Here is a 10,934-nt window from a genome sequence, read left to right as displayed (position 1 = left end):
GTTTTAGAAGAGACCAACCAGAAGGGTGGGGTACACCCACGAACCCAGAACATCAGTGCTGGGGTGGTAAAGGCAGGTGCCAGCTTTGGTGACACAGTGAGTTCAAGCAGTCTGGTTGGCACGAGACCCGGTGTTTTTTTTTTTTTTTAAAGACCCCCAAATGCCAGGAAACCCTTTCCACCCAGACTTCCCAGAGTAGTCCTGGAGACAAGATGCCTAGATTCCAGGGCTGGGAGACCCCAGGCTTTCTTCCTGGCCTTGCAGGAGCTCAGCTGCTGGCTCCTGGATTTTTAGGGTGGGGTTGGAGAGGGATCATGGGTGGGAGCAGCTCTCTACTGCCCTCACCTGAGTTCTGCCTGGAGGTAGCAGACGTTGGGTTAGGCCCTGCCCTCTCTGTGTCTAGCCACTCAGGTGAGAGGTCTTTTTCCCTCCCCCGGGGCTGGGCTCTCTTTTATAAAGGGCCTTTGCTGGGCGCTGTCCCACGGCCTAGAAGCAGCTGTTCCGCTCGCTCTCGAACCTCCGTCTTCAGCTCACTGCCTTCCCTCCAGACTTCACCATGTCCATCAGGGTGACCCAGAAGTCCTACAAGGTGTCCACCTCCGGCCCCCGGGCCTTCAGCAGCCGCTCATACACCAGTGCACCCGGTGCGCGCATCAGCTCTTCCAGCTTTTCCCGGGTGGGCAGCGGCAGCAGCTTCCGGGGAAGCCTGGGTACCAGCATGGGTCTGGGCGGCTTCGGCGGGGCTGGTGTAGGGGGCATCACAGCAGTCACGGTGAACCAGAGCCTGCTGAGCCCCCTGAAGCTGGAGGTGGACCCTAACATCCAGGCTGTGCGCACCCAGGAGAAGGAGCAGATTAAATCCCTTAACAACAAGTTCGCCTCCTTCATTGACAAGGTGAGATCACTCTCTGCCCGACTGTCCTGCGCCCTTTCCTCTGCTGTCACAGAAGATGGGTACATCTCTACCCCCCCTTGAGCTCCTGTTGTGCCCCACCCGTCCTGGCCACACTCCCTTCCAGCTTCTCCCATATACTTTGGTTTGGGCCCGAGAGGGTCTGAAGTGCTTGTGACTAAATCCTGAGTTTTCCTCTTGCACTCCCTCTCCTACTTTTGCGCTCTAAGCTGCCTATCCACTGGCGGGCCTGGCACCTTCACCGTCTCTCAACTCTCTGGCAGGGAAGCCTCCCCCCTCGCACTGCCCCAACATTTCCTATTGGTGTCCTGGTGCACTTTTCTTTCTTCCTGTTAAATAATGAAGGGTTGGGTAGGATTCTAGAAGGTCGTAGGTGTCTTGATGGAACCCGGCAAACGCAGATGGAGGTCTTTGGTGCCCAGGACCAGAGTGTGGGGCTCAGGCTGAGTCACTGCTTGGCCCCTGCCCTGCTCGCCCAGAGTGGGCGGGGCCGCTGGGGAGCCGGGGCGGAGGTCGGCGGCGTCTTGAGTCTGCCCTTCCACCAGGAGGAGCTCGGGAGTCGCGGGGTTCCGCCTCGGGAAAGCCCATGCAGGATTCAAAGTCTACGGGCGTTGGACACTCCGCCCCGGTTTCACGACCTGTTAAAACCGGAGTTTATGGCCCCAGATATCGTCGGCCTGCCAACGCCCATCTGCCTGCTTGGCCCTTGTACCCCTTTTACTTTTCCTACCCTGGCTCCGCCCCAACCGCCTGGTTCCTTCGCAAGCTCAGAGCCAGGCCAGATTTTGCAGTCCTGTGGCTAGGTGGCCTTCGTGGCCCGGGAACGATTGGCTCTTTATGCTGACTGGCTCCTAAGAGGCCGGGTGGGAACGGGAGGAGGGAAAACACGGGGCAGATGAGCGGGTGGAGTCGGAGGCCCCAGGAGCGCCTGCCTCTTTTTCACCAGGGCTTGCTAGTTGCTGTTCAAGGGCCCCTAGCTTCTCACTGCGTCCTGATGCAGAGCAGTTGGTGTAAGCGGCAGTGTAACTTCTGGTTACAGGGACCCACAGTTTCCTCCAATGGGCCATGTTGTCAAATTTGACTTCCTTATCTGTCAAATGGACAGACCCTAAATCACTTTCTGCCCGCTTAGCTCACGGTGGGGGAAGGTTAGCAGCGCCTGGCCCAACTTCAGCATTCCATTCGCAATGTTAGAACCACTAGGGCTATTTGTTTAATTTTTAGTAATTACGGGAAGAAAGGATCGACAGCATGGATTGTGGGAAAGCAATCCGATTGCACCCTCAGTATGTCTTTCTCTTTCTAGTTCCCCCAGTTTAAAAAAAGTTACAGCTTCAGGCTGAGTGCACAAAATGCATTTCTGTCCTTTGGAGCACTCTATTACCAGTATGAAAATGTTTCTCCTGTACCATGTCTCCTATTGCATGCTCTAAGATGTGAATTCCGTGTTTGTGGTAGGAGGGTAGGGTTGTGGACTCTGGGCAAGAGGGTGGTGAGACTCTAGAGTCTGTAGGTTGCTGCAGCAGGGTGGGAAGGAGAAAAACCTGCCTTCTCTTGCCTCTTCCTAAGCTAAAAGTGGGCTCTATGTGGAGAAGGGACTCAGCTCACAACTGTGTGTAATCCAGCTCAAAGTGATTTGATACCCTCATACAGACATAAATGCAGGTAAAACACCAATGCATATAAAAAAATAAAACTTCAAGAAAAAAAAAAAAAGAAGCCTTAGCAAACACTCTGGGCCCTAAAATTTCCAGGGCTTTTCTTCAAGGTTCCTCCAAATGAAGATTGATAGTATTTAATGTGAATAATTTACACCCTTCTCAATCTTATATAAAAAGTAATCAACACACCTTTAGAAAGTGGGGCTTTTTTATTGACCTGTGATGTATAATTTATGCAAATAAGATCTGTGCTGCAGGAACATTCCCATTTCAAGTGCTGGAGAGATGTGGCTCCTGATGCCACCATCTGACTGTGCTATTCTCCAGGTCATAGGTGATCCCCTTGCTCAGGGGAAAAGACAGCAATTGTTTCCCTGTAGACCCCAACCCTAGTCTGACGTGGGCCTTTTGGCTGTGTCCTCCTCATGCAGGTGCGCTTCCTGGAGCAGCAGAACAAGATGCTGGAGACCAAGTGGAGCCTGTTGCAGCAGCAGAAGACATCGAGGAGCAACATGGACAACATGTTTGAGAGCTATATCAACAACCTTCGCCGGCAGCTGGAAGCCCTGGGCCAGGAGAAGCTGAAGTTGGAGGCGGAGCTTGGCAACATGCAGGGCCTGGTGGAGGACTTCAAGACTAAGTGAGTCCCTACCCAATGAAGTCATCTTTCCTTGCCCCACATTTTGGGACAGAGGCCTAAGTCCCCACCGCCCTCTGCTTTTGGGCAGTTTGGCCCTGTGGCCATATGATCAGCTTTATTTATGACACTCAATTCTATGCTCATCATCCCAGATGCAAATAACATCAGCCGCTTTCAGTCTCAGGACTGTCTAGATTTGGGTAGCAAATTTCCCGTTTAAATAGTGTACTTAAGCTGGATATGGTGGCACAGATCTGTAATATTCCACCCTAGGAAGTAGAGGCTGGAGAATTACGCAAACATAGTCTGGTCATAATAGTGAGTTCTGGGCCAGCTAGGGATTTTTTTTTTTTTTTTTTTTTTTTTTTTTGTGTGTGTGTGTGTGTGCGCACTCAGATGATAGGCAGCTAACAGTCCTCACATTCACACTAACAGGCATGATCCAATGTCTGGCAAACTCCAGAGAGGACTCTGAGGTCTCATGTCAGGCCCCATGCTGACTCTATCAACATACCAAGTCTAGTGTATATTCCTGCTCTTGGCCTCTCCATTGGTTAAATAAGATTAGGTGGGGAGAGGAAAATGGTCAATGGTAGTGAGGGCAGAAGGACCAGCCTCTCATGTCCTACATCTCTGAACAAAACTTTGTAGATACTCATTTCCCCCATCAGAAAACAAGGTGGGTAGGGTGAAACCCTCCACATGCTTGCATTTAGCTGTGCACGAGCGTGTACTGCATTGGCCTCCATCCCTGGCAGCAGCAGACCCAGGACAGCCTTGCTTCACCTTCACCCACTGACTCCAACTCTTTTCTCACTAGGTATGAGGATGAGATCAACAAGCGTACAGAGATGGAGAACGAATTTGTCCTCATCAAGAAGGTGAGGGTCTGGGGGGCCACAGAGATGTCACAGTGGTTAAGAGCTCTTGCCTCTCTTCAGAGGACCTGAGTTCAGTTCCTAATACCTTCATAAAATGGCTCGTAGCTGCCTATAACCGAAGCTCCAGGGTATCTGATGCCTCGGGCCTCTGAGGGCACCTGAACTCATGTGTAGATAACCACATGCAGGCACACACACCTACATAATTTAAAAAAGAAGAAGGAAGAAGACGAGGGTCCTCTAACTTGTATGCAGACACAGGAGGCTGAGCTTTGGTACTTAGACTAGGAGTTCTGATGACCTCATTGCTTTCTAAGTAATAGGACAAATTCTTTTGCCATCTTCCGCCTTCTAGACAACACAGTAGAAAGGCAGACAAGACAAAGTTAGTTTCCTGAAATTAGATAGTATTTTAGGTATCAAGTTGGACAAGGTTAGTGGTCTAGCCTTAGCTTTCTGGAGGAGGAAGGGTGGGGTGGAGGCCTACAAGAAGTAGAGATAAAGTTCATGGCTGGGATCCAGGGGAATAGACAGTGGAGGGCCAGCCTCAAGTCTGAGCCATGGGCAAATGTTGGGGAGCCCCTGGGTACTGAACTCAGGCCCCTTACCTCACCCTCAGGATGTGGACGAAGCATACATGAACAAGGTAGAACTGGAGTCCCGACTGGAAGGGCTGACTGATGAGATCAACTTCCTTCGGCAGATTCATGAAGAGGTACGTTCTCAGGAGCTGGAGTGGGCAGGTCTTCCAGCCTGTCAGCATCCTACTTTGGTACCCAGACAGTGTATCCCTTTCCTCCAGTACCACTCAACAAGGGCCTGATAACCACAACAGCCAGTTAACATTGTTACAGAGGCTCCAGTCCCTACTTGAAATGGGGAAATGGGCTCTGAGAAGTGATATAATCCATCCCAGGTCCTATATAGAGTGGCAGACCAGCCTACCTTAGACTCATGGTGTCCTCAAAGCCATTGTTCCTGGTCTTTGCCCTGTTTTGAAGGCCTCTAGAGAGTGGGGACAGGGTCTTTCTCTTGGCTCTTTACCTAACTTCAGGTTTTCCTTGGTGCCTCTTTTCAGGGCTCAGAGTTGACTGTCTTCCTTCCACTGTTAACTTTGATGTTTCTAAGCCCTAGCTCTTGCTTGCCCCTTTGTCATGTTGCAAAGGATGCTGTGTACATAGCCTTACCACCACGCCTCTGCCCTACAGGAGATCCGAGAGCTGCAGTCTCAGATCTCAGACACGTCTGTGGTGCTGTCTATGGACAACAGCCGCTCCCTGGACATGGACAGCATCATCGCTGAAGTCCGTGCCCAGTATGAGGACATCGCCAACCGCAGCCGGGCTGAGGCGGAAAGCATGTACCAGATTAAGGTAAAGAACAGGGTACCATGCCTGGGCCTCTCTTACTGGCCAATTCTGTGCCCTGGATCATGAGGAGGGAACAGGGTTCCAAATTCCACTATGCCTGCTATGGGCTGGCTCTGCAGAATGGAAGCCTGGCATTCTGGAAAGGGACCTTCATTTTTGTGTGTGTGTGTGTGTGTGTGTGTGTGTGTGTGTGTGTGTGTACACGTGCACATGTGCGTGCAAGTATGCATGTACTTATGCATGCTTCTTCACGTATGTAGGGAGTTGGTGGGCAAAATGATCAGGTTTTTGTGACTTGACAAAGAGGGGGCTCTCCCAGCTAGAACCTCACTTCTCTTCTTGCCCCTGCAGTATGAGGAATTGCAGACCCTGGCTGGGAAGCACGGGGATGACTTGCGCCGTTCAAAGACTGAGATCTCTGAGATGAACCGCAACATCAGCCGCCTGCAGGCAGAGATTGAAGGCCTCAAAGGCCAGGTACTGCTGGACTTGGGTGCGACTGGGGAGAGGAGGTCAGGAAGGGAAGCCGGGTTGAGAGTGGGGGGGCAGCTACTAGTCAGCTCTATCAGTTGCTGTGGTCAACTGGAGAAAGAACGCTGGGTGACTGGCTAGAATCCAGGGGTCATTCTCCCAGGCTTTCTCTACTTAGTCTGCCATATGCAGGCCCAGGTTGGGTTTTGCTATTTTATGAAAAGCCTAGAGAAGCTGAAGATCAGATCTGGATGAAGCAAAGCTCTTACATTGCTATGGTGGAAGAGTGAGGGGGAAATGCCAGGAAGCAGCTCCCATGCTTCTTAGGCTTGCTCAGTGTCACCTGTAGAATTTTCTCTTAGGTGGATAGAGTTGGTCTAAGTCAGGGAGGGGAGACTTTCAAAGATGCTCATGGTGGGACTGGGCATGTAGCTCAGTTGCTCAAGTGGTTGCCTTGTGTGCCCAAAGACCTGGGTTCAGTGCCTCACACAACCAGGCATGGTGGTGCACATTGGTAATCACGATAGTTGGCAGGCTAGAACAGGAGGATTGCTGTAAGTTCAAGGCCAGCCTGGACTATATAGTGAGTTCTAGGCCAGCCTGGGCCTTTGAAACAAATGACAACAACAAGAAGCTCAATGTGGATGGATTTTAGGGAGGAGATATACCAGATAACATCTGCTCATATGTCTCCTTCCCCACAGAAAGCAACGCTGGAAGCTGCCATCGCTGATGCTGAGCAACGTGGGGAGATGGCCATTAAGGATGCCAATGCCAAACTGGCTCAGCTGGAGACCGCCCTGCAGCAGGCCAAGCAGGACATGGCCCGGCAACTGCGCGAGTACCAGGAGCTCATGAACGTCAAGCTGGCGCTTGACATCGAGATCGCCACCTACCGCAAGCTGCTGGAGGGCGAGGAGAGCAGGTGGGTTTGGAGGTCTCTCCTGGGGCCTGGAATGGGGAGAGGTGGGTGCTGTTGGCAGCACTCCTGGGACTTGGATTCTGTTGTGGGAGGAAAAGGGCCAAGAGTTGGTCCTGACACCCATGCATCTGGTTATAGGCTGGAGTCTGGAATGCAGAACTTGAGTATCCATACAAAGACCACCAGTGGCTACTCAGGTGAGTGTCCTTGGCATTGGGGATGGAGGGCAGGGGACCCAGGAGGTCAGGGCTCTGGGAGAAGCTGTGCTCAGTAGCAGTTGCCAAAGACAAAGGGAAGGAGTAGGATCCCTGTTCTTCGAAGAATCCCAGGGATTGATGACAGACTAAGGACCTAAGTAATATGCTCGCTAATAGAAAGTCCCACATAAATGCTAGGTGTGTGCCAGACCTGTGCGAAGTTCCTTTCATGTATTATTGTGGGCTTTTATGCATCTTCACATTTCCCTCCAAATAACTGAGAGAAGGGCTCAGTCCAGTGCTTGTCAGGTACATGCAGCTAGAAGGAAAATCTTTCCATGTTGGAGCTGCTTCTCCAGACAGCTAAGTTGTGACTCACATAGTTATCAGTCAGGCCTGTGCCAGCCTCTCCATCTGTGGTTGCCAGAGAGTGACTAGGGAGAAGGGGCCCTAAGCCTGTGCTCACATGGCCTCCTCTCTCCTTTGTCTTGGACCAGGAGGGCTGAGCTCAGCCTATGGGGGACTCACCAGCCCCGGCTTCAGCTATGGCGTGAGCTCCTTCCAGCCCAGCTTCAGCTCTGTCGGGGGCTCCAGCACTTATAGTCGCACCAAGGCTGTGGTTGTGAAGAAGATTGAAACCCGCGATGGGAAGCTGGTGTCGGAGTCCTCTGATATCCTGCCCAAGTGAACGGCCACCGGAGCCATTGCCAGCCTGTGCTCCTGCAGCTGCCCAGGGGAGATAGCTGTATGGCAGAGTGCAGGGAATAAGAGACCCACCAGAGGATCAGTCCTAGCCCTCTGGCAACCTTGGGAGGAATCTTCCATTTGAAGTACCCCTCTGGCCCCTGCCTCCCTCCCAAACCCAATTCAATTGTATTTTCCAAAATAAAGCCTCCATCAACTGGCTTTGCTCTGTGTGTGTGTTCGTGTGGGTGGGATGGATGGGCAGGAGGGTCCTTCCTGGGGCATGGAAGCTGGGTGTACAAGGTAGGAAAGTCTCCAGGCTGTTGCAAAAGGATGTCCCTTGGTTGATGGTCTGGCTACAGACCATGGTTCTTTTCTTTTTCTTTTTAGACTTGTTTTTTTTTTTTTTTGGTTTTTCGAGACAGGGTTTCTCTGTGGCTTTAGAGGCTGTCCTGGAACTAGCTCTTGTAGATCAGGATGGTCTCGAACTCACAGAGCTCCGCCTGCCTCTGCCTCCCGAGTGCTGGGATCAAAGGCGTGCGCCACCAACCCCCAGCTAGACTTATTTGTTATGCATACAGTGAGAACACTGGCCTGCACTACTGGCCAGAAGAGGGCACCAGATCTCATTACAGATGGTTGTAACCCATCATGTGGTTGCTAGGAATTGAACTCAGGACCTCTGGAAGAGCAGCCAGTGCTCTTAACTCTGAGCAGTCCCTCTAGCCCACTGGACCATGGTTCTTTACCAGTGCACAGCCTCTTACAGTTTACAGCAGGGTTTCAGACATCCAGGTTCACATGAGCTTTGCAGCACATGTGTCAAGGCCTCTGATCTGGGGTGGTCCTATCAGAGAGAGTCAGTCTGCTCTTGCCGAGGACCACTCACAGAAAGTGGCTGAGCTGGCTGTGAAGTCAGGACTGTCTGATTCTCAGGCCTGTCCTTGAGCAGACACACAGCTTCCTTGGTCCAGATGTCTTTGTCAGGGGGCTTAGGAGGTCTGGGTTTCTATCCCTCCAGATGTCCAGAGTCTATTTTTAGTGATGGGTGTGTCTTGCCTGTAATTTCTGGATGCCATAATAGTTCAGTACAGGACTTGGCACTGATGCATGGGCTTGTCCCTATTCCCCACCGTCACACCCATCCACATTGCCTCGAACTACCCCTTCTTCCCCTTTTATTGCTATGCTTGATGGAAAGGTCTGTGTGCAGCCAGTGTTTGCATATGGAGGGTGGACTGTGTGCTTATGGGTGTATATAGGTTCCTCGAAGTGCGTGAAGAAGTTGCTTATCTGTCAAACAAGTCTCCCAAGGTTTAGGACTGGAGACAGCGAGATGAATCATTGCCAAAGCTCCTGCACCATGGCCATCAGTGTGTAGTTTCTGGCTGTCAAATAGTCCATGCAGTGCTGGGCCAGGTGTGCATTGGATGTTACCATCACTGCTGAGGCTATGCTATTTCAAATTGGTTGAAAACTGATGGAGAATAAACAGATGCATAGGGGACAGGAAGTAGGAACAGACAGGTACAGGAAGCTCACACGTGGTTCCTCTGTGGCTAGGGTACATATCTGCCAGGCCCTTGGCATCAGTCTTGCTACCTTCCTAGCTTCATGGAGTTGGGCTTTTAGGTCAGCATTGTCCTTCCAAGCCTTCGACCCAGCTCCCAGCTAGGGCCAGGGATCCTAACATAGTAAGGGACTTAAGTCATTACTGTGTTACTGTATTGGTCAGAGCCTGGGTACTGACAGTCCCAATAAGCCTGTCCTTATTTGAGCTAATTAAACAAACCAACAATAGTGAAAAACAGAAAAAGGACTCTTCAACATTGCCACATTGGGAAGAGGAACAAAGAGATACAATGACACCCTGAGTCCATTTTCAGGGTCCTGGCTTGAGATTTGGGTTTAAGTAGAGGACCAGAGCTGTGCATAGCTAGGCAGTCCTGGCCAGGGTGTAGTCCCACACACCACTCAGCCATCATTGTCTTGGCTCCAGTCTTGCCTGCAAGGTGGTCTGACAAATTGTAAATCTCAGGGAAGCAAGCTACCTCCATGTGGCTGGGCCAGGCCTTTTGAGTTTCTAAATGTCAGCATGCTGTGTGTTAGTACTCTGTTAGCAGAAATGAGAGACCCAAGTATCTCTTTTGGCAGGGACTTCTTTGTTGCCACACTGAATAAAAAAATCTCCCTTTAGAGTTGGGGACAAAGCCACAGTGCTACCAGCTAGAGCAGAAGCTATCTGTTTTGGGATTGCCCCATTGTCACATGGGAAATTCTTAGGATCCCCCTCCCCCCATCAGCTTAAGAGCTGTTCTTACTGCACCTATTTGACCACATAGGCAAACCCTCCGTATTTAAAAAAATTTACTATTTATTTATTGTGTTTGGACATGTACATGAACGTGGAGGTCAGAGGATGACTTGTAGGAGCTGTTCTCACCTTCACCTTGTGGGTCCTCAGAGTGGAATTCAGGTCAGCAGCCTTGGCATCAGGTGCCTGAAGATGGAGGTTTCTGTTCTGCCTGGTCCTGCAGTCGATTTTCCCCAAATACACATACAAAGACTTATATTAATTTATAAACTGTTGGCAAATGGCTAGGGCTTCTCACTGGCTAGCTCTCTCTTAATTATTAACCTATAACTACTAATCTATGTATTTCTACATAGCCTTATCTTACCAGAGAAGGCCTGGCACATTCTCTCTTTCCAGTCTCTACATGGCATCTCTCCCTGGCGGCCTTTCTCCTCTTTTCCCCAGAATTCTCCTTGTCTCATAGTCTTGCCTATATTTCCTGCCTGGTTAGCAGCCAATCAGTGTTTTATTCATCACCCAATAAGAGAAACATATACAGAAGGACATCCCCCATCAGGTGCCTTAATGTCTGAGTTATCTCTGAGCTACTTTTACCCCTCTATTTTTTTCCTCTTTGCTTTTTCAGACAGGGTTCCTTTGTGGCTTTGGAGCCTGTTCTAGAACTCACTCTGTAGACCAGGCTGGCCTTCAACTCACAGATATCTGCCTGCCTCTGCCTCCCGAGTGCTGGGATTATGGGATTAAAGGAGTGCGACATCATTACCCAGCTTCTTTTTTCTTTTTAAAATATAGGTGTTTTTTTTTTGTTTTTTTTTTTTTGTTTTTTTTTGTTTTTTTTTTTGTTTTTTGAGACAGGGTTTCTCTGTGTAGCTTTGGGG

At 50.5% G+C, this 10,934-nt stretch overlaps 1 protein-coding gene across 1 annotated transcript; it reads left to right on the top strand.

Annotated features, from left to right (window-relative positions):
• The first annotated feature begins 523 nt into the window (after positions 1-523).
• Krt8 (keratin 8) lies at positions 524-7,942 on the top strand. The gene is made up of 9 exons (XM_035439221.1): positions 524-895; positions 3,006-3,214; positions 4,035-4,095; positions 4,715-4,810; positions 5,304-5,468; positions 5,817-5,942; positions 6,641-6,861; positions 6,997-7,055; positions 7,553-7,942. Exons 1-9 carry the CDS (start codon positions 557-559, stop codon positions 7,741-7,743), a joined length of 1,467 nt encoding a protein of 488 aa, XP_035295112.1. The 5' UTR covers positions 524-556; the 3' UTR covers positions 7,744-7,942.
• The last annotated feature ends 2,992 nt before the right edge of the window (positions 7,943-10,934 follow it).

The sequence above is a fragment of the Cricetulus griseus genome, chromosome 2 (genome assembly GCF_003668045.3).
Source record: "Cricetulus griseus strain 17A/GY chromosome 2, alternate assembly CriGri-PICRH-1.0, whole genome shotgun sequence".
Lineage (NCBI taxonomy): Eukaryota > Metazoa > Chordata > Mammalia > Rodentia > Cricetidae > Cricetulus > Cricetulus griseus.
Note: the sequence above shows the minus strand (reverse complement) of the source record. Positions and strands in the feature narration are given on the sequence as shown.

Excerpts from the sequence above, each read along its gene's own strand:
- Krt8 (XM_035439221.1), top strand. The coding sequence starts at position 557 with ATGTCCATCAGGGTGACCCAGAAGTCCTACAAGGTGTCCACCTCCGGC. Across the intron at positions 5,469-5,816 it reads AAAGCATGTACCAGATTAAG|TATGAGGAATTGCAGACCCT; the intron begins GTAAAGAACAGG and ends TTGCCCCTGCAG. Across the intron at positions 7,056-7,552 it reads GACCACCAGTGGCTACTCAG|GAGGGCTGAGCTCAGCCTAT; the intron begins GTGAGTGTCCTT and ends GTCTTGGACCAG.